The sequence below is a fragment of the Podarcis vaucheri genome (assembly GCF_965113315.1).
Source record: "Podarcis vaucheri genome assembly, chromosome: 6".
Taxonomy (NCBI): domain Eukaryota; kingdom Metazoa; phylum Chordata; class Lepidosauria; order Squamata; family Lacertidae; genus Podarcis; species Podarcis vaucheri.
Window position 1 is genome coordinate 84,800,112 of NC_138764.1, and position 26,449 is coordinate 84,826,560.

Consider the following 26,449-nt stretch of genomic DNA (forward strand, 5'->3'; position numbering starts at 1 on the left):
AATGAAGAACTCATTTAGTTTTAATTGCTGGGGGATGGGGTGGGGGACAACAGGTTTATGGATCTGCATACAAGTTTCACCACAAGATACAACTCTTAACAGAGGATGCAACAATCTACCAGAGGCATTGGAACTCTAGAACTTGCTAATGAGTTTGCTTGAAGTAGTGCTGCCTTCTCTTTTTAGCACGCACAATTAAACCAATTTTTGAATCCACTGGTTTGTGCCTCTGAAACCCTTTTTCTGCATACCAGAAAGAAGCAGTGGCGTAAGCAGAAGTGGTAGGTCACTGGTGCCTCTTTCATGGAGAACACTTCTTGTGGAATTGCCACTGAACTGAATTAGTGTTGTGCAAGGCTGCACCTGCCCTTATGCCACAAAAGAACCAAACTTCATTGGTTACAATGGTGTCCATGTCGGAGAAGTGGCTGGCGGATTATGTCCCATACTTCTCTTCACCAATGTTCACAGCCCCCAAAATATCAGCACTTCTGAGGTGCAGCATGTGCACAAGTGAGAAAGTTACCACAAGTCACCTAACAATCTACAGGGAGATAGGAATAAATAATAGTTTATCGTGTGAGCAAAATGTACCTTGTACGATAAAATCTGAAGTCTATATATTATTACTGAAATTGTGTTTTTCCTATACAGGAAGATAGTTGCCAAAAGGCTCTCTGAGTGGCTCAAGTCACTAAACATCTCTTGGTGTGTAGTGTTGCAGAGTGAGAGAGAGAGACAGTTCTCTGAAGGTACCAGCTGCCACAGAAAGTGACTGTAAGAGCCAGATGGCCATGGCAGAAACCTTTAAGAGGGGACTCCTTATTGCAATTTGGTTTCTTAACAGGTGGAAGAGCCGTAGTTGTTGTCGTCCACCCTTCCGCAGCCTAAATCAGAGCTCTCACAAGGTCGGGCTGCCGTCTTCGCTCTTAGGAGTCAGTCCAGATTCCTTCTCGGTAGCATCGGCCGAATCTTGGTTTTCTGTAAAAAAATAAATGATCAAACAGAGAGTTGTGTGAATTGGATCCAAAGGAAATTGATTTATTTAGCAAATATAGCTGGTGTGGCTATTGCCAATGGTTCAGTGGTACTAGCAGAATACTAGCTCTTCAGCAACGTGTTAAGAAGTGTGAGAAGTTGGATGTTAGTAGCATATACCTATGTCCCATCTGCATTACATGATGCAACTGGTATACATTGTGCAGTGATTTAGATAAGCCCTGTGTGTTTTGCAGAGAACATGTTCATCTGAGCTTCCTGATTAGATCAGCTGCCAGCTCGGGTTGGACTTGGGCAAAGAGGGACTCACCATCCCCTGCAATAGCGATATCCTCCATGGTGCTTGCCAGTTTCTCCAGTTTAAGAGCAGCTGCGTCTCCTTGAAGGTCGGGTATTGCGTTTCTCCGGCCGCTCCGGTCACAGCTGATGAAGTCAGAATAGGCAGGCTCGGTCTCCATCGTCTCATTCACATTGTATGAGGCAGGATCCCTGTGTAACGGAGATGTGTAGGGTTGAGAAAACGTCAAGGGGCACGAGGTCCATTTTCAATGAACAATTCATAAGCATCATATGAAACCACTGTCACTAGCCAATGTAATCAAGGAGCCATTTTGAAATTATGCCTTTCTCCATATAGCTCAGGAGTTGCAAGCCAGACCCACTGCCTTAATATGAAATTCCTAATAATAATAATAATAATAATAATAATAATAATAATAATAATAACAACCAATTCCTATTGGCAGACCACGTGACCATCTAGCTCGGTAGGAAGTGCCAGATACAATTTGGAAAGCAGAAAGCCTCTTAGGATGCCAGTAGAGTAAACCCAGTCCTGTATATATATCTTTGGTATGAAAAGTACCCACAGAAGGCTAAAAGCAGGGGTGGAGGGCTGGCAGGGGAAGAGGTTACTTTCACTTCCATTTTCACAAAAATGGGAAGTAGGAATGGGTGACTCAATGTTGGTTTCTCATTTTTCTATTCTTAAGCTGAGTTCTCCACATATCCACAGCAGGTGGCAATTTTTAAAAGTTCTCATGAAACTTCTTCAATTTAGTACAAATCTCTCCTAATATGCACATTTCTTAAGAAATATGCAACTTTGCCTAATATACACATATCTGCAAAGCAATGTTCGCTAATACAGTGCATTTTTGTATCCTGTTTACACCAACACGTGCATATTCGTGGCTGGAGAATTGTACTGCAAAATTCAGAGACGTGCGGCTTTCAAAAGATGGCAATGCTTTGCTTCATGTATTGTTTCAGAAGGCATAAATTAGGGAGATTCACCTTTAAAGGTCAACTGAGCCAAATTTGTCTCCTAGTCCTGCACATCACCTGCTTTGGGGAAAGGAAGCTAACAGTTTAAATAGCCCGTCTTTGCACTCCAGCCAAGGGCTGCCACTCCTGATTTCAGTCTCCCATAGCTGAATTTTTAAAAGCAAAGAGAGGGAGAATCGTGAAAGTGCCTGGCTCTTTCAATGTTCTTCGGTGCCCTGCTTCCAGCAGCCCCAAAGATTAGGGCACGGCGCTGGGCTGGCACGGTGGCATCAGCATCGTACCTCACACCTATGAGAACATGCAACACAGAAACTAAAAAAGCTGGCCACCGTTGGAATGAATGTTCAATGCACAGGTTATCGGGAGGGGCCCCACCACCCTACTAAGCTTAGCAGGTTTGGTACAAAAATACTGCCAGGCATAACATCCTTTCTCCCCTGCCCTCCTTCCCCCAAGCTCAGCTGTAAAGTCCATGATTGATGAGGAGCTAAAGGAACACAGAGCTAAAAACTGATTACCCTTGAGAAATGTATTCACCTTCAGCATTACAAAGATGCCCTTTCTCCAACCGGGGCATTCTGCCACCTCAAGAAATATTATCTGTCTGAAGTCCAAAATGGAAAGACCTGAACTGAACTCCTGAAGTCCATAGAATCCACACTGTCTTTCCTCTTCTCTAGATCTGGATTTCTTTTTTTCAGGATCTGAGAATACACGCCTACATTCTGAGTTGTGGTGTTGTCCTTTTGGAGCTATTTACTGGAACAAGCATGCTAGAAAATTGTGGCAAACCAACTGATCAGGTTGCTACATTGGTATGAGAAGGTGACACAGAGTTGACCCAACAGCTGTATTCTAGAACAGCAATCAGGGACCAGTGAGATGGGAGCTTTCAGAAAAGGGCAGCGCACATGTACCTAGCATTAAAAGACACCCTCAGGACCCAAATAAAAACAAATAACTGTCAAAGCTGCAACAATCCCACCATAAAGCCTACGATGAATTGCAAAAATGAGGGAAGTTGTGAGGAGAGGACTAAAGACAGCATGTGGTTTCTCTTATTGCAAGCTTTCACAGCAGCTACTATAGATACTAGTCATTTGCTGGTTGTATTTCTGGCAACATATACAATGGTACCTCTGTAGCACTCACCACATCGCTAGTGCTGGGTTTGTACTCCCATGTTCACACGACATTATCCAAAATGCATATGTCTCTTGTACTTTGCTACAAAATACTACAATGGTACCTCGGGTTAAGTACTTAATTCGTTCTGGAGGTCTGTTCTTAATCTGAAACTGTTCTTAACCTGAAGCACCACTTTAGCTAATGGGGCCTCCCGCTGCCGCTGTGCCGCCGGAGCACGATTTCTGTTCTCATACTGAAGCAAAGTTCTTAACCCGAGGTAATATTTCTGGGTTAGTGGAGTCTGTAACCTGAAGCGTATGTAACCCGAGGTACCGCTGTACTGAGAATGTCGGGTTGGTGCCAATAACTTAGAAATGCACCATGAAGCAGCTTTCCCCCATCCCTATATGACAAGCTGCACTTTTTCTCTTCTTATAGTCATTTAAAGATGTCCTTTCTTTGCATCTAGACACCCTACTGCCTCAGTTCTCAAACTATTCTTTTATCAGAGCACTTGAAAAATGCTGGAGGTCTCATCAAACCACTTACTAAACTTTTTTCTTTGTTTTGCACACCAACCACACACACTCTTCATATGAGACTCTGGGTGCCTCCATACACAGCAGCTCACTGTGGTCTTGGTGCTGCTCATGCAAGCATGTTTTGCACCGTGTTTTCCACATGGCAATGTCCTCATCAAAGTCATGCCCCGTATTATTTCCCTGTTGAATCTGGATTCATCATATCCATGGAAAATACAGGTGGACGTGGTAAGTCTGGGTTGCAGGCGGTATGGGTGTGTGTCTGGCATTTTGATGAGGACAACATTGTGTGCACAGTGTAAAAGACTTGCAGCACTGGGTCCACAATAAACTGTGATAAGCTTCTCTGACTCCTTCCATTTTTAACTAGATTATCCTCTACCCACCGTGGCTTTCACAAAGAAGTAGCTAGTGAAGCTATTCTGCCTCCCAGAATTCATGCACCATTTTCTATCACTGGATTTTGTTTAGTATTTGATACATGTTAAATAACCTTGATTTTGGTAAGAAAAAAGGCATGGTAAATAACTTATAAATATATTTGTTGGGAAATGTAAAAATCCTCTCAGGAGATTACTATTGTAAGTAGTTCCAGAGGAACAGAGTCCAGTGGCACCTTATAGAACAATAAATTTCTTGTAAGACACACTTTTGTGGGCTGCATCCTATTTTGCTAGATAGATTTTGACAGGACTCATTGCTCATGGAATATCTTTGGGGTTGAAATATTAGAGTTATAGTTAGGAAATACTGGGGCTCCTGTTAAGACAGAGAAGAGACAAGTCTGGTGTGCTGGACTGAGTACATTGTATGGCCAGCAGATGGAGTCTTTGGGTTATGTTTAACTCCCATTACAGTAAAACATGGGATCTTGTCAAGGTTCACATGTTTTGCAGCCGGTTGTGATTGCTCTCAACAAGCAGCATGGCGATTGGCTCAGCTCTATGGGAAGCTGCTTTAAACAAACAGGTTCTCACATGAAATGGTGCTTATTTGTTTTTGTTTTCAAGCAGCAAGACTGAAGTCCAAAGGCATGGTCCAAAGATACATGATGCATCCATCTTACTGCAGCTAAGCCTGAGAGTGAGGCCATCAGAATCTGATGGAAGAAATGTACAACAACAACTAGAAAGGAAAGCTGTTTTTTTTTTTGCAATGTGATGAGGGAAAGTGGCAATGTATTCCACTCTAATTCATCTGATGTTTCAGCTGATGATCTCCAAAAGCTCTGGAACAATAGCTATAACTGAGTTTTGCTTTGTTTTTCCCTGAGGCCAGAGGTGGTATTAGAATGGAGATCAAGGTGTGGGGTTTTTTTCCAAGGAGGATTCACATGCTGGCAAATTTAAGTTGATTTGGAGCTCTTGGGCAACAAACCTACTTCCTCAAGAGATCTAACGTTTTGTGATATGGAAAGTTAGGAGCAAATGCAATGGAAAGGGTAGGATAGCATTTGCTTCAATCCAACATTGTCAAGCCTCCTTGTGAGCCAATCAGGACCAGTGCACAATAAACATATAATCTGGAAGCACCCATAATGCTAAGTTGGTCCTAGAGAATAAGAGGTGTGAAGCAAGCACAAGGAGGTCTTTCATTGGCTTCTAAAATTTCAAAATTTGTCAATAGAAGCAGGTGCATATAAAAAGAAAATTGGCCACGGAGGTGTACTAGATCTGATCTGATCAGTTTTGCAATCTCATTTCACCTACTTGGCACTGTCTTGGTAACACAAGCCCAGAACTTTATCTGCAGGATATAAAGGTGTGATCAGTTCCTGCGTGCATATTTCACTGAGTGCAAAGTCACAGCCCCGGTCATTTGAAACTGAGGTGGCATTGAATATTTAAATTTTGAGCACTGGTGTTTGTATCTGCATCTAGAGATGTAGGTACACATGTGGCACTGTAGTCTAAACCACTGAGCCTCTTGGGCTTGCTGATAGGAAGGTCTGAAGTTTGAATCCGTGTGACGGAGTGAGCTCCTGTTGCTCTGTCCCAGCTCCTGCCAACCTAGTAGTTTGAAAGCACACCAGTGCAAGTAGATAAATAGGTACCGCTGCGGCGGGAAGGTAAACAGCATTTCCATGCGCTCTGGCACTCATCACAGTGTCCCGTTGCACCAGAAGTGGTTTAGCCACATGACCCGGAAAGCTGTTTGCGGACAAACACTGGCTCCCTCGGCCTGAAAAGTGAGATGAGTGCTGCACACCATAGTCGCCTTTGACAGGACTTAACCGTCCAAGGTTCCTTTACCTTTTACCTTATATAGAGATGTGATGCATACTTGATCATAAATAGAAAATGATGTAAAACAATGCTACTGCTGCATTTTTTAAAATGAAAGTAAGCAATAAAATTCCAACCAAGCTTGATTTTTCTGTTTAAAAGTGAATTTTGCCAGCAGAATTTTGAGAGCAGAATCTTGGGATTTGGGTAAAGAAGCTAAGAGACTACATCTTAGAATATGAAGGTTCACAGCTTCAGAAGTAAGGGTGAACAAATATATCGGTTTCAGTTTCTCATTCAGTTGGGCTGAATGATCATTAAAATGGCAACTGTGATTCAATGTGCAAAGAGATAAGCCAGGTAAAAAGTGATGTGCATCCCAAAACTTCATAGATGTGCTAGTGAGGTTTGAAGTGGTGATGATGAGTAAGACTACCGTTGAATAATAGTAGATAGCTTGGTCGTAACAGTGGCCTAGTATACGCAGCTGTGAAGAAGGCAAATTCTGTGTTCGGGATCGTTTGGAATAGGATTGGGGGCGGCGGGGTAGGGGAAGAGAGACTGTATCATGTTGTCGATATACAACTCTCTGGTGAGGCTGTACTTGGAACACTGTGTTCAGGTTTGGTTGCCACACCTCAAAAAGGATACTGCAGAGCTGGAAAGGGTTCAGGAAAGGGAAGCATTTGCAAGTTTGTTAGTTCAGACAAAAGACAAGTAAGGGAGGCCATGATACTACTACTACTACTACTACTACTACTAATAATAATAATAATAATAATAATTTATTTATACCCCGCCCATCTGGCTTGGTTTCCCCAGCCACTCTGGGCGCCTTCCAACAAAACACTAAAGTACAATAACCTATTAAACATTAAGAGCTTCCCTAAACAGGGCTGCCTTCAGATGTCTTCTAGAAGTTTGGTACAGTGGTGCCTCGCAAGACGAAAAACTCACTAGACAAAAGGGTTTTGCGTTTTTTGAGCTGCTTCGCAAGACGAATTTCCCTATGGGCTTGCTTTGCAAGACGAAAAACGAAAACTTCTTGCAAGTTTGTTTCCTTTTTCTTAACACCGTTAATACAGTTGCGACTTGACTTCGAGGAGCAACTCATAGAACGTGGTGTGGTAGCCTTTTTTGAGGTTTTTGAAAACTTTGGTGATTTTTGAAGCTTTTCCAAAACTTCTTTTGCAGCCATTTGGTAAGTTAAACTTTTAAAACTTTTTTGGGGGGGTTGGATTTTGGGTTGGGGTGTTTGGAATTCAAGGACTTGGTGTTGGGGAGGGGTTTGCAAGAATATGGAAGCTTGTGTGGTTTTTTTCTGCATTTTTATGATTTTCTGTGACCATTGGGCCACTCTGCTGTTTTTTTTAAAAAAAATTCTGGATTTGAATTTCTGTGTGGTGGGTGGCTGGGGGAACAGTTGAGGAGGGGGTTCTTCAGCAAGAAGCAAAGAGTGGAAGAGGAACCTTCTTTGAGTTGTCCCCCAGAGTCTTAGAAAATGTACTGTACACTTTGTTGATTTTTAAATGTTTTTCTGTCATGTTTAGAAACTTAATTTATTGTTCCTTCAATTTTTGAAATGCTCTTTACAGTATGTGTGACTTTAAAGAGCACTTAATAAACTTTTGTTGTACCAAATTTGGCTTTGTTTGGACTTTTTTTTGACCATAGGAACGCATTAATTGAATTTCAATGCATTCCTATGGGATTTCGTGCTTCACAAGACGGAAAATTCGCTAGACGAAAAAACTCGCGGAACGAATTAATTTCGTCTTGCGAGGCACCACTGTAATTGTTTTTCTCTTTGACATCTGGTGGGAGGGCGTTCCACAGGGCAGGTGCCACTACCGAGAAGGCCCTCTGCCTGGTTCCCTGTAACTTGGCTTCTCGTAGCGAGGGAACCACCAGAAGGCCCTCGGCGCTGGACCTCAGTGTCTGGGCAGAACGATGGAGGTGGAGACGCTCCTTCAGTTATACTGGACCGAGGCCATTTAGGGCTTTAAAGGTGTGTATAATTCTATGTGGTGTGGAGTTAGATGAGAGTTTTTCTCCTTCTCCCATAATACCCAAAGTCATCCAGTTAATCTGAATATTCAAAGATCCTGGACAGACAGAATAAAGTACTTCCTCACATAGCACACAAAGTATGGAATTCGTAGCCACAAGATGTAGCAACCAAGTTGGATGGCTTTAAGAACGCCTTGGGAGTTGAGGGTACCAATGACTACAAGCCATGATGGCTGAGTATTACTCTCAGGCGTGGAGTAATACTCCAGTTGCTGTGAAGCACAAGTGGGGAGAGGGCTGTTGTGATCATGCCCTGCTTGTGGACTTCCCTTCGACCTCTGGCTGGCCATTGGGAGAAGAGGGTGCTAGATGAAATGGGCCTTTGCTCTGGTGCAGAAGTGCTCTTCTGATGGTCATGCTAGCCAGCTAAGTCACAGGGTCTTTGAATGAATGCTCTAGCTTCCTCTTCTCTCTCTTAACCCCAACCCCAGCCAGACTTAACAAGAACCAAATCAGACCAAAGAGCCAGCCAGCCCAGCATTCTCTTCCCCGTATTGGCCAACCAAGTTGTTACAGGAAGTATATAAGCAGAGCCTGCTTTTTCCCGCCCCATTTTCCCTTCGCTATGGCCCTGAGCATGGAAGCTCTGTCTAGTTAACGTAGCTATTGATGGATCCATTCTCCAATGGTACTTTTTTTTTTTTAAGCCATCTACAGTGGACGCTTGGGTTGCGAATGTGATCCGTGCGGGAAGCACATTCGCAACCCGCAGCACCACATCTGCGCACGCGCGGGTTGCGATTGGGCGCTTCTGTGCATGCACAAAGTGTGATTCAGCACTTCTGCGCATGCGCCGAAGTAACCTGTTCCGGTACTTCCGGGTTCGGCACAGTGCGCAACCCAAAATCGTGCCACCTCAAGCGCCTGTAACCCGAGGTATGACTGTAGTTGGTGAGTTCCGTAAATTAATCCAAACCTTGCTGTTCTACCCTGCCTTACCTCTTGCCTTTCTGATTCTTTTGCTGCTCCTCAGCTTTGCAGTGAAGACATATACCCTGTGCATCTAACATGTCTCCATTCATGTCGATGAGGCATTTCTGGCATTGTTTGAGTAAGGTTACCTTTTTTTTCTCGGCCATTCCAAATGTTAAACTGGCAGGCTCAGCAGTCCTGGACTTACTGCAGCGAAGGGGAATTGGGAAAAGCATTAACAACATAACAGTAGGTATGCAGCAACCCTGTAATTCAGCCTAACCACCTATTCTCCTTTTTAGAATCAGGAGCTACTGTCTAGCACAGCCCAGTGTGTTTATGCCCACTGAAATCCTGTTGATAGGGGCAACTGGAGTGTATGGAGATATACTTAGGGAACTTCTGTTTTCTTGATAAGCGCTCCTGCTCTCTTCAGCTCCTCACTGACTCCGACCACCTGTACTATCTACTCCTTGCTTGCTTTCTCCCTTCACTTCAGGTTCTGACTGGCTCAGTGGATGTGAGCCAGAGGCCCTACATCTTGTGCCACGACAGCCATTTGCCAGTGGCCATTTTTAGTTCCAGAGAAGGGTGGCAGCTTAAGCTAGGCTTTAAACTCGGCCTATAACTGGCCTAATGGGGAATGAATGTGTGAAGCTGCTCCCCTTTGTTCCCATGCGTACCCCTCACCCGTTATCTAATTCCAGCAACTTCCTTCCCCCATTACTCCTGCCATATACCCGCTTTTTAAATGACCTGGCAGTTAAAGATCCAACAGCCTCAACTGTGAAACAGACATGTGCAATTCTTTCCGCCCTGCAAGTTCTGAATGGAATCCTTTGCCCCACTCAGCCTTGTCAGAGCAGAGGACATGGTGGGATGGAGTGACAAGAATGGGATTATATTGCCCCAGCCCCAAAGCAAGAGAAGGGCTGCGGTGGTACAGCTACTAAAAGTTCTTCTCAACTCTCTCTTTTTTTACCTGTTTCCCCAAGGGAGGCACATGTGGACTGGCATGCGTGGACACCAACCATTTAAAGCAGTGGTTCCCAATTAGCTAAGTACTGCGTACCCCTTGTTTTTCAAAAGTCAAGCCATGGACCCCCTGCTTTTGAAAATGTTATCCCTCTGGTAGTCTTGTAAATGGTGCTACCATACAGTGGCGTAGCGTGGGTTGTCAGCACCCGGGGCAAGGCAAGTGATTTGCGCCCCCTAACCCGTGGATTTGTGCCCCCTAACCCGTGGATTTGCACCCCCTAACCCTAACCCCCAGATGTTGCACCCGGTGCGGCCCCCACGCTACGCCACTGCTACCATACCCTCCAACATGCCCCCGGCACAAAACCGGGGTGCACATCTTCCGGGCCATGCTCCCTCCCACATGAGTCATGTGACCTGCATGAGAGCACAGCCCCCCAAAATGAGATGTCCCAGACAGTTGATGGGTATCTGCCACAGACCCCGTTAGTGGGTGACCACCAATTGGGAGCCACTGGTTTAAAGCATTGACGGGTTGGAAGGCTCACAAGAGAAAGGCTTAAGCACCCCCTTCTCTTCCAATATCTCCAGTCCTACCTGACTTTTCAGGTTTAAAAAGGATGCTGAAGAGGCGGAAGGTTTGCAGGCCATGAAGGTCTTGCTCACAGATTTATTGACAGCTGCACGAATGATGGTAGCTAGGAATTGGAAGGGGCAAGAAGACTTTAAAATGGAAGGATGGTGTAAAGAGGTGTGGGATATAGCTATTAATGATAAATTAACATGTGCCATTAAGGTAAGACAGGGAATACACAGGAGAAATAATTTCGAGGCGATATGGACGGTGTTTGTAGAATTTGTACTGTTAAAACGGAAAGGGTCCAAACCATTGCAAGAGGTGTTGAAATTTTGGGAGGGTGGATAGTTAACAATGGAATGGTCCTGGGGGTGGGGTGCACATTTTTATTCTTATTTATTTGTGATTATTACTTTGTAAAAAAAATGGAAAAAGAAAAAAGGGGGGGAGAAAAGAGATCTGCAAAATACAATAGTAAAAAAGGGGGGGAATGCTGAACTGATGAAGTATACTACTTATCTGCATGTAATGCCCAATTTGGCCTTGAGTGGCCTGGGGAGGGAGGCCATTTATTTAAATTTTTCCATGCCTAGGTTTTTTTGGGATGTGGATTTCCAATAGATGCTGTTCACTTCACAAGATGCCAAGAAAAAATGGGACAGGCGGCATCCAGATTTTTTAAATATTTGTTGTTGTTGTATTTTTTAGGCTGCCTTTCAGGCTAAAACCCTCACAAGTGGGTCTACAAAATATATGAATTGCGTAATCCATTCATGATTTGACTGTGCATATATTATATCCTTATCTCCGCTTTTTCAGGTGAAACAACAAACGTTTGTGAACTGCCCTCAACAGTCACAGGCATACTGAATCTCCGGTGAAGATACAGTTAGTTTATAAATTTGCACAACTATTTGAAAAGTTGCGAACAGCATTTAAAAATAGCTGCCCTCCTGCCCTTTCCAGCCAGTGTTCAAACTTTCCCCTAGAGCTCTTGAATGATTTAAAGTGTACAGATTACTTACTTCTAAGATCTTATTTGATGCAAGTATTGGATATCAAGAAGACCTCTGGGCTTTTTCATTGTGGCTACTGTGACAGTATTATTCGAAAGAGAGGGGGAAATATTAGGGTTGTGGGCCTTTCCCCAAGATACCAAATTTCAAGTAGAATCACTACAAATTTTCCTGTTAACATTTCACTAGCAATAGCAATTAAAGCTATATGGTTATCGTGTTCCCTGGAGATTTTATTAGTAGATGATTATCCAGGTATGGAAGGAATTACTGCATGTCAATCAAGTGGGTAGCACCTGGTTTACATATATGTAAGTACCTGAATATCTGTAATGCAAACTGATGAATATTATTCACGTTAACATGAACCATTGAATAATATGACTAAGCTTATGGCGCATATAGACTGAATGCTTTATATCGTATGCCAGAGGCAGGCAGACCTCAGAATTGGGAGGGATCGTGTGTGAGTGTGTGTGTGTGTGCGCGCGTGTGTGTGTGTGTGTTGGGTTTTTTACTAGAACCCAAGATCTGCCAACTTGAGACAAGCACAAACTAGCCTCTGAGCACATGCTCAGCCCAGGAATTTGCATACAGTTCCAAAACTGAACTCTCAGCCCTGCCACACAAAAACCCAGTACTGCAAATCATTCCGAGATCTACTGGTAGATCGCTCTGGAACTACCTTCTGCCTACCTCGGCACCCATGGGCTACTCATTGTTAGTGGGGGTTAGGGGCAGCCCATCCTGTTTCACCACCTGAGGCAGAATAGGAAGGTGAGGTCCGCCTTTGCCAAAGCCTTGCATACCCAATAAACACACAAGACGTAACTGGCTGTACGTTTGAAAAAATAATGTATACTATTCATTGTATTGTATTGAATTGTAGATTTCAACAGAAGAAGCTCATAAAGTTCAACGAAAAAAGTAGAAGACCCAGTGGATCAGTTCATTCTCTAATCAGTTTCTGCATCAGGTCCATATATGTGAAAGTGTCTATTCCACCTCTCTGTTCACAGAGTCCAACAATCCACACAAAAGGTTGTTGCAGTTCCACAGAATCCTTTCACAGAGTCTAAGCCTTGTTTTGCCGTTGACTCTATGTTGGACTCTATGAACAGAGAGGTGGAATAGACACTTTCACATATATGGACCTGATGCAGAAACTGATTAGAGAATGAACTGATGCTATGCTATGAGGTTAAATATTAACTTTTATATAGTGCTTTCAAGGCGCCAAAAGCACTTCAAATGCACCACAAGGAAGAGGATTGTTTCATCATTTTATATTCTGTTCTTGGTTGGTTTATGTTTTTCGAGTTGCTCCGATCAGAAGGGGCAAAGGTTCGACCAAGATGTTTGACACTAAAGGGGAAAAGGAAACCTAAAGCCTTAAAGGGGAGTGAGGGAGTGGGAAGAAACCAAATAAATTATGAGGGCGATAAATGCAAATAAAACTCTACTGCTGCGCTTTTGATTAGCTGACAGGTTTGGCAAGCGCTGGAAACGAGGTGTGTAAGTAGATCTGACAAAGAAGAGAGCTATCGCTATTTACCTGTGAGGAAGCCCCATTGAATTCAATAGGACTTGCAGCTGAGTAGACATCGTTAGATTGTCTTGTTAGAGTGCTATTGAAGAAAAAAGTACAGAAACCAGAAGGAAAAAGCCAGAGGACTGCAGCAGATTTTCCAGGATCAAAGTTAACACTGAAAAGCCTGGGAGTTGCTTTAACACTTCGTCTAAACTGGGTACCAGGATGCGTTTCCCTGTGTAGTTTGCATTTGTTCTAGTGGTTAAATGTTCATTTTTATTTTTATTTTACTAACAACTTCACAGCTGTTTAAATGGTTGCCTTATAGAAACCTTTAGTAAAAGCTAAATTTGGTTTGTTTGCAGATATTTTTTGGGGGTGGTGGTGTTGAACATATTGGAAGCATGCAGTACTACGAATAGTGTCTCTCCCCCACCCCCAAAAAGGAACAATTAGGCCCCTAATTGCCTTACCATACTATCCAGTTTAGAGAGCTGGTTGACCCAGGAAAGAAATTAGTCTGGCAGGAGCTAAAGATATCCACTGGGTGGCGGTAGTAAGGACCACATGAGTAATGACACATATTTCCCCTCCCTCTCAGGGTGCAGGCTGCAGCCTGTGCTCTTCACATCAGCCAACATTATCCCCATATTATCATTATCCCTGTATTAAAATATAGGCAGAGCTCTGAACGGAAGGTGAATGCAGGCATCAAATTTCCCCCTTGCAGAACAGTCCTGATTTTGCAACTTGGCTTGAGCAGGTGAATACCAGCAAGTTATCAGCGTTAAATGTGTCTCTAGGAAAATGCATAATAAGCGCGATTCACACCTGAACCCAAAAATGTGAATATGAGAGAGATGAATCTTTTCACATGAGTCAAAATGTGTGTGGTCCTGAAAATGTGCTTACGCCCCAAAAAATCATATCCAAAAGCAGAGAAAATTTTGAAAGGGACATTTTATTACAGAGGGGTAGGAAAAATAAGGTTTCAGTCACTACGATCTGATAAATGCAGTACAAATTATGGGTGAGTTTAACCTTAATATGCTAATACATTCATATCCCTTGTTGCTGTTGGCATCCGTCTGTCTCAAGAAACAATGGAGGGCGTCTCCAGGGGTAAAGTCAAACCACAATGTTAGTAGCACCCAAGTGACCTCCCCAGGGTGCAAGCCTGGGCAACGTGTAGGGAGCTCAGTCTCAGTGATGTGGTCCAAAGGAAAGCAGAGTGTTATGTACTGAAGTTCTCACCCTGGGCCAGCAGGGGGATACTGTAAATAGTTTTCACTCAGGTCCACATATGCAAATAAGGGATTGAAAGTGACATTCAGTGATTGGATAGTTACAGAAAGTTGTTACAGTTGCATTGTAGTGGAGCTCTATATAAGCAGGCTGGCTGAACCCTTCAGTTCAGTTCTGTTCTGGCCTATGAATAAGCAAGAGCTGTTTGAAGAATCACTGTGTCATCTGAGACATTCACCCACAACTTAACACAGAGCAATACGCCTGGCAACAGCTTGGCTTCAGGAGTTGCTGGAAGGAGATGCCCAAGGCACCATCCAACAGTCTTAGGGACTCCACTCCAAATCTGTGTAGGTGTTACTCCTTAGCCTTTTCTTCTCCAGAAGATATCCCGAATGGTCACGAAGGTTGAGGATCATAGTTTTCCTTCTCCTAGATGGGCTACCTCTCACTTCCTTCTACAGTACATGCAGATGCAGAAACTTCCTTTTTGACCATTGGACCCACTATTGATCTTGTCCACTCAATCCGTTGCAGGGGAAATCCCTAACTCACCAAGGGTCTGAGATCTGTTAGCTATCCTCAGATGGTTTAGCCAGCCAGTTGACCCAGGGTGTGGCTGCTGTTGCACGCTGACAGCTTCTAGGAGCTTTAGGTGAGACCCTAGTGCAAGGTGGAGACCAAAGGTGGACAAGCATCCTGGAGAATTGAATGCTGGCCGAGTCATCAGTGTTGCCCCTTCAACATAATGCAGCAGGCAGCCCGGCCATCTTTTAATTTAAAAAAATAAATTAAAAAATTAAAATTTTAATTCCACATGAATATTCTTGTGTTGCTGTTGGTTTGAAGCCTTATTCGGTTTTCTTCAAAAGGAAACTTTTTAAAGTTCATAAATATTCTGGGGATTGTGGAGAAGCTTGGGATAGCCTCCTTTTCCCTGTGTGATCTTCCTGAATTCTGCAGAATTTGCAACTTTCCAACAGCACATTTATTTTGCATAGGAGATAAGTTTTAAACCATTGGTAGGAAAAGAATTTTTTTAAAAAAGTTTTCAGCTTTTATAAATATTTTAACAAGAAAAACGAAATCTTTACAAATCTAATTTACCTTCCCCCTCGACTTCCCTTCCCTCCCTTCTGTGGATATTTATTTCATATCTTTTTATTACTGTATATCCAATTCAAATATATATAATTTTTTCTTTATGTTCCCCTGAATTGTCTCTTACTGCACGTGTTTTTATCAGTCCCGCTAATGCTTTTAATTTGTTTCCAATGTGTCTTCAAATAGTCAATAAATTTCCTCCATTCTATTTTTAAAAGTCTCTTCTCTTGATTTCTTATTCTTCCATTACTGTAATTGCCAATCTTCCTTTGTCAGAACTGTTTCTTGCTTCCATCTTTGGGCATAAATCAGTCAAGCAGCTGTGGTAGCATACATAAACTCCCCCCCCCCCTTTGGTAGGTACTTCTCCACCAATTATTCCTAAAAGAAAAGCTCCTGGTTTTTCCCCACCAAAGAAATCTGAATCATCTGTAGAAAGCAGAAAACTTTGTTCTCTCTGCAGCTCTCAGTAAACAGAAATAAAGGAGGACCCAAGAGGGTGTCACTATGGAATGAAGTTATGCTGAATTGCAGCAGGGAGCATTCTCCTCTCCCAAGATGCTGTTGTTTGTCTTCCTCCATCTTCTTGGTTTTTTGTTTTTGTTTTAAAGCAATGCTTTCATTTTGTCTGAGCTCCTTTGAAGGCGCTGTAAAATTCCTGATTTTCTCAGGGATGTATAGTAAATACTGCATGTCCAAAAAAGACTGTAGTGTTCCTCAACAAAGCAAGGATGGGTTAGGGTAAATTCCAGCAGTCTTGCCGTACTACACACAGTGGACTATTCATTAGGCAGAGAATTCAGGACTACATTTAGATCCCTTGCTTCAGTCCTAGTGCAGTGCTGCAAATGAGTGGGACAGATGATTTGACTTGGCAAGAACTGTCCGAATAAGATATGCATGCTTTGTAGCACTCACCACATCGCTAGTGCTGGGTTTTTACTCCCATGTTCACACGACATTATCCAAAATGCATATGTCTCTTGCAAGGTAAAGCGACCCCTGACTATTAGGTCCAGTCATGGCCGACTCTGGGGTTGCGGCGCTCATCTCGCTTTATTGGCCAAGGGAGCAGGCGTACAGCTTCCGGGTCATGTGGCCAGCATGACTAAGCCGCTTCTGGCGAACCAGAGCAGCGCACGGAAACACCGTTTACCTTCCCGCCAGAGGGGTACCTATTTATCTACTTGCACTCTGATGTGCTTTCGAACTACTAGGTTGGCAGAAGCAGGGACTGAGCAACGGGAGCTCACCCCGTCGCGGGGATTTGAACCGCCGACCTTCTGATCGGCAAGTCCTAGGCTCTGTGGTTTAACCCACAAAATACCACAGTGGTACCTCGGGTTAAGAACTTAATTTGTTCTGGAGGTCCGTTCTTAACCTGAAGCACCACTTTAGCTAATGAGGCCTCTTGCTGCTGCCGTGCCACCGCTGCGCAATTTCTGTTCTCATCCTGAAGCAAAGTTCTGGATTAGCGGAGTCTGTAACCCGAGGTACCACTGTACTGTTCAATGCAGTTTCTCAAACCAACTTAACACCAAGTGGAGTCCTTAAACCAGAGGTTTTCAACCTTTTTGAGTCTTTGGCTCCTTTGACCAGCTACACTCTTTCTGTGGCACCCCTGTGGGGCTCAGGAGCCCAGTTATGTCACCCCTTGCCTGCAGAGCTGGCTTCTTCTCACCCTTTTTCGAACACCCTCCCTTGTGGAGTGTGCCCTCAGTCTCCTCTCCTCTCTCCTTGGGAGTCCTCCAGGCAGCAGCTATCATTGCCGCAATCTGTGAGCTGCTCCACTGCCCTAAAGAGAGGTGCCTCTCCCCACACTGCCCCCTCTCCAAGGCATAGAGGATGCCCCCAGCCTTTGTGACCCAACGGAGAATGGCCAAAGGGATTTGGTTGGCCGGAAACAGTGTCCAGGCTTCATATTTTTTCTGTTTTTGCACAAAAAAATGTGTTATGTATTGAAGTTCTCACCCTGGCCACCAGGAGTATTGTGTATGTAGTTTTCACTCAGGTCCACGTCAGTTATTTTAGGCGGGAAACCCTGGGTTGTTGTTGCTACAATGTTGACAGCCGGCTGCCTATAAAAGCAGGCCGGCTGAGCTGTTTGCTGTTCAGTTATGTGACGGCTTACAAATAAAGAGCTGCTTTGGAGAAATCGCTGTGTCGTCTGCTATGTCTACCCACTATTTAACACTGGCGACGAAGGTGGGATCGATGGACAACAGAGCACAGCCAGATGTGGCCACCCTCTGAGATGAGCTGAATCACGGAGCTGAAACACTGAGCGAAATCATGGAGCAGAACCAATTCAGAGCTGACCGTTCTGGCTAGAGCACAGTGTTCCATCCATCGCCTCCACGTCAGCATCGGAACCATGGCTTTACTCGTGCCTCTACCGCCGTTTGCCCCAGCCTCTGAATCATGGGACTCCTACCTCGCTCGGTTTGACTGCTACCTCCAAGCAAATGAGCTGACAAGAGGGTTTATAGAGCAGAAGCAGGGCCTCTCCTCAGCCTTTGTGGCCCCGAAGTGTTCGCGACGGCCCAACCATTGGTTGCGCCTCTAGCAGTCCAGGCAGCACATTGGGACACGATTCAAGAGAAGCTCCGCAACCACTACGCCCCAAAGCCATCCAAGATTGCTGCCCGCCATGCATTCTACCACCGGAACCAGGCAGAGGGGGAGTCAATCAACAACTACACCACTGCCCTCCGACAGGCTGCAATGCACTGCGAGTTCCGAGACTTAGATGATGCCCTGATGGATCAAATCGTCTGCGGGGTCTGGGACATCCGTTTGCAACGGCATCTCCTCGCCAAGCCAGACCTCACGCTGCAGAAAGCCGCTGAGGAGGTCATGGCCTCAGAAGCTGTTGAACTCTCCGCCCAGGAAATCCACAAGGCCAGTAGACCGTATTTAAAGGACTATGTTGTTGGACATGTAACACTGTTGGTCTAATGGAAGTATGTGAAATGTAACCGATATGCTTTGTGCCTAATTGAACCATTACGTGTAGTGCTGTAACTAACTCTTTATTTCGGTGGGGAGGGGTGTTATGTATTGAAGTTCTCACCCTGGCCACCAGGAGTACTGTGTATGTAGTTTTCACTCAGGTCCACATCAGTTATTTTAGGCGGGAAACCCTGGGTTGTTGTTGCTACAATGTTGACAGCCGGCTGCCTATAAAAGCAGGCCGGCTGAGCTGTTTGCTGTTCAGTTATGTGACAGCTTACAAATACAGAGCTGCTTTGGAGAAATTGCTGTGTCGTCTGCTATGTCTACCCACTATTTAACAAAATGCTCAACGGTTTGTGTGTCTGGATGTCACAGAGCAAGCACAAGGCCGGCCAGCGCAACACCTGGCTGCCTGCTGGCCCGCCTGGCCTCCCACTTGTTTGTCTATTTGCAATAGCAAGGGCTGGTGGACTGGCTGGCTGAGCTCCACTTGCTTGCTTGCTCTGAGGCCACCATCATATGATGCTTTTGTTTTGTTTTAAAACATTTCTTTTGGGCATTGACAGTGTTTCATTTCCAAAAAGGAGTCAGTTTTTATGCATCCAGTTGCTTCAAACTGCCAAATATGAATATCTGCAATAGTACAGCGCTTGCACACGCATACAGCCACTGTAATAATAAAATTTAAGGTTATATATATATATATATATATATATATATATATATATATAATGTTCATAAATGTACCAACCAAGCACATACATAGATCAGCAGAGGAAGACAGTCCTGAAACCATTTTGACTCCCAAGCTGACCAAATGTTTCTCTGCAAGGAGGGAGGAGGTGAAAAAAAAACCTTCTTTGTTACAGGAATTAAGTATTCACCATTTCAAACGAATGGGCAGACTACTAGGAAAGGCAATCAGAGAAGGCATTATTGGATAACCTAACAGATAGGAAAAACAACAACATTCAAATTTCTGTTGCAGACCACCTTTTCTGTGATGCATTTATGATGTATGGAGGGGTGGTCTTGAGCCCCAGGGCAAGGAATGTCTGTATAAGGGCAGGCACACCTTCGTTCTGGGTCCTCCTCCTTTCCTGCACGTGAGGGGAGCACCCTGTTGCAACAGCTTTAATAAAGATCAGGCTTACTAGCTGCTTTCCTTCTCAATATTCTCTGGTTGGCCTCTGTTATTTTCTCCTACCAATAGGGAACCCACTTAAGGACTCTATACGGGCTCTTGGATACCCCATAAGGGGGAAAGGGCAGATTTTGTTTATAACACCACCAACTCGTGTGTGTGTGTTGGGAACATACCTTACTTAATTCATTTTCCTTCTGCTGAGGACAGACATCTAGCTCCATGCACCAGAAGGCACCAAGTAGTTCTGGAGAGGAAGTAGAAAGGAAAGGAGGATAAACGTGGTCCTTAATCATTAGCAAACACTTATTCTGGACCCTTTTGAGGACTCTGTGGCCACAAGTCTGAAGGGTAGGGAAGACTTGAAGGGTGATACGGACTGAGGGGGGGGGTGCCTATTTCCTCCCTTCCTTTTGGCGGTCCGAGGCGATGACCTCAAGGGTACCACCGCACACCCACCCTCGAACCCCCTTCACCGTTGCACAAGCACCACATGTTTCCCAGACCTTTTCCCGAGCGAAATAAGCTCGAGTATATATATATTCCCTATCCTTTCCTATGCCTATCTGCGCTCCATACTTAGAATGAGTAGACCGAGTGTTTCCCTTCTCCGCTTATTCCTATGGCCGCGCTTTGGCCAATCACAGCCATGCATTCGTCCTGCAGGAGCTAGCTCAGGGAGCTCTTGCACGCCTCATTTAACCTCCTGACGAGCTGCTGACGGCCCCCCATGGCGAGAACAATAGAACCGAAACTCCCGACCTCGTAAAACTGTCAAACCCTTGTTACAATGTATCCATTTCTGCAAGAATGGATACATTCTGCTTCCGCTTTTGATCTAGGCTACGGAACGGACTGAAAGTCATCAGAACCTTTCAAAATTCATATAAAATCAACCGCAGCTCCAATTTTCTTGCTCTTGGTGTCATTCGACTCAGTTTCCCCAGGACTCCATGATGTTGGCCGACTCCATAATCCTCGAGACGGCAAGTCACGTACACAGGAACTCCTTAATCCTGTCAGATCGCTCTGCCCAGCCCGTCCCCCGGGCAATACCAGGTGGCAGACAGTGCATATCAGTAACCCATTGTCTCACCGCCACCGGTACTCATGAAATGTATATTTGTGTATGACCCTCGCTCTGCATATTCCCCCTCCCTTTCCTCAAATGTAAATTAGTCTAACCCCACCTTTTCTCTGACATATTCATGACGTGTGTAATGTATTCATGATGTAACCCATGAAATCCAACCTTCCCATAATGTATTCATGACGTTTCTCGCACTGTGTTATGGGACTTGGTGGGAACTTTTAAAAGTTTATGTCGCCCCATTCTCGGGGTTCAATCTCGTCTTGAACCTGTTGCGCAATAAACTTGGATCTTCGCATTTTGCTCCTGCGTCCGGCTGAGCTTCCTTTTCTTCCGCTAGAATCCACGGACTTGGTCCGATTGGCTGGGTGGCAGGGTAGATACGCACCCAGATTTTCCGTAACAAGGGGAACTGGAAGGGAACTGGAAAATTTAAAAGATACATCGTGGTTGTATCCAGCACTGCATAAGTTGACTTCCATCTGCACAACAGAATCTCCCCTTTCTCTCCTCCTGCTTCAGCTTCCTAAAATCTGCTCTCGTTAGGATATTTTAACATTGTTGCTGCTGTGAAATTGCTGCTACTAGGGCCATATCTGCTTTAGAAAGTTATACTGATTTTATATCATCTTAGCATCCCCTAAGAAATCCCAGGAATAATAGTTTGCTGAGATACTGAGAACACTCATGACAATATGTACCCATCTTCCAATTCCAAAGAATGGCGGTTATACTGTATCAGGCAAGTCCATAATGAAAAGATTCTGTTTATCTAATCATGTGGCAAGATGGTGTAGGAAAACTTTCCCACTAATGTCTTCTCCTTATTTTTACTTCTGGCTTGGAAAAAATGGGCTATATATTCACTGATTCGTTTTATTTTATTGCCCCCTAGGTTCCTTTCGAAGTATGCAAATAAGCGTGTATCCAGCTGAGTTTTCATTCTGGAATTTCCCTAGTAGAGGGACCAAGATCCGGAAATGTCTTTGGTAAGTTAGCTGAAAATCCACACAGTGAAGTTCATAGAAAAATCCCCGCCCCCTCCACGGTTTTAACGATTTTGGCTTGCATTCAGCACTTTAAAACTTCTCTGGGTTTCCTTGTTTGCAGCTGCTTGTTCCTAATGTTCAGTCAATATATTTTCTTTGGTTTCTGACAAGTACTAGTGTAGTGTAGTCTTCTGAGCTGAAAAACGTCACCAACAAGAAAACATTAGCTGGTCTGCCTTCCAGAGCAAGGATGTGATCGTCGCCACTTTGTTTTGTTTTTAATCAAAGTTTCATCTCCGGAATCGAAAGAAAGCAAATGATGTAGGTACTAAAAAGCCGGATATAATCCTTCACATTTTAGGGCAAAGCTGTCCTAAAAAGGACAAACTGGTTTTAGGTCAGCAGGTATCAAAAGTACAACTATATCTGGTTACAAAACAGTGCCAGTTCCATAGGTATAGATGGAGGATGTAACTGTTGTTATCTGAATTTGTACGATGGAACAAATGACCTCAGTAGAGATGCTCCAGAAGTACAGCTGTCCAACAAATGCTACGTAGACTAGTTTTTGTTCCAAAGAGGAAATCCTTTAAAGATATAAGTCATGGTGATGACAAGATCTGAAGGTCATCAGGACATCTCTTGTTTCACGGACTAAACACTGGAGGAGGTGCAGGCCAGGTCATTAATCTGTTTTGCTATTTCTCTAGTGGGCATCAATACTTGATGCTTCAGAGAAAAGGTATAGCTATACCACATGCTTTAACAGCCAGGCATATTCCCTAGGAAAGCACTGGAAACTGCAGTCCTATGATGGGGAATTGGGAGCTCTAACAAAGAATCCTCAGGTGCTTCATGGAACTACAATTCCCAGCATTCTTTGAGGGAAACCGTAACAGTTAAAAGTGGGAGGAGATATGGAAGGTGTCTGTAGAATTTGTACTGTTAAAACGGAAAGGGATCAAACCATCGCAAGAGGTGTTGGAATTTAGGGAGGTTGGATAGTTACAATGGAATGGTCTCGGGGGTGGAGTGCACATTTTTATTATTTATTTATTATTATTACTTTGTAAAAAGAATAAAAAAGGGGGACAGAAGCAATATAAGTGTGGGTATTCCTAGAGAGTATAAAAATCCTTCAGAGGCTAATGAAAGAATATTGATTGATTTTATATATTTATATCCCACCTGTCCTCCAGCTCAAGGTGGCATATATCATTCTCCTCCTCATCCTATACCGTATTTTTCGCCCCATAAGACGCACCGGCCCATAAGACGCACCTAGATTTTTTGGGGGGAAATAAAGGAAGAAATTTTTATTTCCCCCCCAGGTGCGCTGCGCTACACCAGGAGCTTGGGGCGTGCGGAGCTCAGCGCGCCCCAAGCTTCTGCGTGCCGGCAAGGTCTCCGCTAGCGTGGGAGAGCCGGGCGCCTCTCCCAGGGCTAGCGGACCCCTGCGCTAATCCAGAAGCTTGGGGCGTGCTGAGCTCAGCGCGCCCCAAGCTTCTGCGTGCGCGCAAGCAGTCCGCTGCCGCCCCAAGCCTCGCGCACCCGGTGGGACCTCCTGCCAGGTGCGCGAGGCTTGCAGACACTCGCCCGAAGCAGGGGGAGCCCTCCCGAGGGCTCCCCGTGTTTCGGGCGACAGGTTGCCACCCCAAGCCTCGCGCACCCGGTGGGACCTCCTGCCAGGCGCGCGAGGCTTGCAGGCATTCGCCCCATAAGACGCACCCCGATTTCCCCTTCATTTTTGGAGGGGAAAAAGTGCGTCTTATGGGGCGAAAAATACGGTAATCACAACAGCCCTGTGAGGCAGGTTAGGCTGAAAAATGGAGACTGGCCCAAAATTATCTTGTGAGCTCCATGGCTGAGTGGATATTTGAATCTGGATCGCCCCACTTCTAGAGCTGCTCCCTATTTCCATCCGTCATGTGATCTCTAGGCACAGGGTCTGAGAGGTCCCACCATTTCCCCAGGAAACCCCACTATTTACTACTGAATAGGAACAAACATCAATTGGGTTCTCTGCAGATTGATTCAGCAGTAAATAGTGGGTTCCCCCAGGGAAAAGGCAGGACAAAATAAAAACCTTTCAGACGCATGCCTGGAAACCAGGGCCGGATTTAGGTTTGAGGAGGCCCTAAACTATTGAAGGTAATGGTTCCCTTTATATGTCCAGCTGTCCTTTGTCAACAACAAATTGTAGCTGTTTTTCGTGTTGAATATATGCTATTTGGTAATTTTGGACCTAACAGGATTCTAAAGCCATTTGCACATGCAGAATGTAGGAACCCTATATATAGAAATGAGCAAACCAGTGATATTTTAGGGAGGAGGCTAGCAGGCAGGACCCATTACTTGCATCATAGGAGCCTACACAACACAAAACACTGTTGCTGTATGTAGGTTTTATTTTATTTGTTTTTTATCTTATATTTTGGAAATGTACATCTAGGTTGTTTTTTTCTTTAATTTTTTTGGGGGCCCCCAAGAGAGTGGGGCCCTAAGCTATAGCTTGTTTAGCTTATACGTAAATCCGGCACTGCTGGAAACCATGGGGCGAATAGAAAATATCATGGGGCAAACAGAAGCATGGGTTAGCTCCTAGTCTAACACTGGGTTTCATGGTTAAGTTTATTCCAACTTTCCGTTAACCAGTAGCAGCAGCCAATAGACTTCTTTATGAAAATTCTCACCCAAGATTGAAGTCATCCAGTATGTGTCATGTGGTGAGCTCCATGGACAAGTGGAGACTCAAACCCTGGTCTCCCAAGTCTCAGTCCAACACAGTAAATCTCAGCCCTCACGAGTGGGTCCCGAGGGTAGACATTTTGAGAATTTTGGGCCTGATTTAAGAGTACTGGAGAACTTGAGCTTGCACACTATTTTGTGACATTCTGCTTGGCCCAATGTGGGTTTTGGAGTTTTTCTCATAGGCCAACAAGGCTACCTTTACTTTTTGGCTGTTGTGTGTTTGCAATACCATCAACAGGGATCCAGCATAAAGGGGACTAAGGTGCTTTTCTAATCACAGGAATTATTGAGGCGGCCTAAACTTCAAGGCCAAAGGATCCATTACTTTTTCCTACAGACATTAAGATGGTTATAGAGAAGAGATAAAACTGTTGAAGAGACTCAAATAGGTGAAACACCGGACTGGTCAGACCTGGGTCTAATTCGCACAGCCAACAGATGTCTGTAGCGAAGAGCCTGGTTCAGTGACTGAGCCCATGATCTGGTTTTCTGTATGAGGAGGGTTCCAAGTTCAGTATCTGGAAAGTCAGTTAAGAGCATCTCAGATAGCAGAGTTGGGGAAGGAGGACTTCTGCCTGAAATTTTGGAGAGCTACTGCTAGTCAGAGTTGGCACTACTGGGCTTGACAAAACAAATATCGAAGTAAGCAGCAATTTATATTCATACATAAGAACTGTATATAAGAACTTATAAGACCTGTAACTTGTTGAATTAATGCTTGAGCTTGCTTTTTCCTCCTCCCTCCCATTCCTTTTCCCTTGCGTGCCATGTCTTTTCAGATTGTGAACTTTGAAGGCAGGGACTGCCTCAGTACGGGAGAGTTCTTTTGGCAAAGTGGCAGGAATTGAATGCTATAAATAATAAATTATGATATATAATTCATCTTTGCTAGCTTGCTAGCTACCAGGATGAATTGAGTTTTTCAGTTTGGACCTCCACACCAACCATTCCTGCCTTTTAGGCCCAACTTTTTGCCGCCAATCTATTGTGAACATCACAATGTTCTTTCTCTTCTCAATCACTTGTTAATTGGTGGTGACAGTTGTTAACATTCACAACAGGTGAAGGAGCTTGACAATCAATAGTTTCAATATTCCTAACCATAAAATTGAAAAATTCCTCATTGTCCAACTCCTTCATTGGCAGAATATGAGATGGTCATTCGGTACCATGTAAAATACAATTATTTCCAGAGTCAAAAAAACTCTCATGCACAAACACAAATACAATACATGTATGAAACTAGTAATTTTAATAATAGTTGAATTTCAGTTTTGTAAAAACTTTGCTTTATTTTCCCTTGACTGCAAAAGATTTCTCACCCTTCATTTCACTGTTGCTCCCTTCTTTTAATCTTTGATAAATCACTAGAACATTGCTTTTCTCCCACAGCTGTTATACATTTCATGGTGAACACAATTCTGCCACACACCGAAAAGTTCACGCGGAAGAAAAGATCTTTTAAACAAATGTGTTCCAGGGAGGACCCCAGCCAGCCACTCAACTCACTCCTTCACTATATAACACCGTACATTTTGTGGCATAAAAGCGACGGTTTCAACGCAGCTGCTGCCTACCATTGTTCAGAAGGCGAAGTTATACTTACAGAAGATGGCTCCAAGCTCCAACAGCTCTCAGTGTGGCGAGTTAGGAACCCCAACTGTTAAAACTCAAGGCTCAAGTCACCCACACATCCCCCCAAGCATGAGTGTGCTTGGAATGTCAAAGGGCCAGAGCAGACAGCTTAGTCACAGTTTCAGACTTCCAGTTTCCTTGCGTTAATAGCTGCTAAATGCAGTCGCACTTTGAGGGCTCAGGAGGCGTTTCCTCACTCCCTTCCCTTGCCAAGTAAGTCCCTGTTTGCTGTAATCCAATGCTCGGCCTCCGTGATGTCAACCAAGCAGCT

At 44.3% G+C, this 26,449-nt stretch overlaps 1 protein-coding gene across 4 annotated transcripts; it reads right to left on the reverse strand.

The window, feature by feature from the left end:
• On the reverse strand, positions 1-26,449 carry PKIG (cAMP-dependent protein kinase inhibitor gamma). 4 transcript variants are annotated; one of them, XM_082226578.1, is made up of 5 exons: positions 26,150-26,449; positions 19,890-19,960; positions 9,191-9,370; positions 1,310-1,488; positions 1-981 (listed from the first exon to the last, which is right to left on the reverse strand). In XM_082226578.1, the coding sequence occupies exons 3-5, from the start codon at positions 9,328-9,330 to the stop codon at positions 902-904; spliced, it is 399 nt and encodes a 132-aa protein (XP_082082704.1). In that variant the 5' UTR covers positions 9,331-9,370; positions 19,890-19,960; positions 26,150-26,449; the 3' UTR covers positions 1-901. The 4 variants fall into 4 exon arrangements, with proteins under 4 accessions (XP_082082704.1, XP_082082703.1, XP_082082705.1 ...); XM_082226577.1 differs by lacking the exons at positions 19,890-19,960; positions 26,150-26,449 and adding an exon at positions 10,146-10,195; XM_082226579.1 differs by lacking the exons at positions 19,890-19,960; positions 26,150-26,449 and adding an exon at positions 9,904-10,017.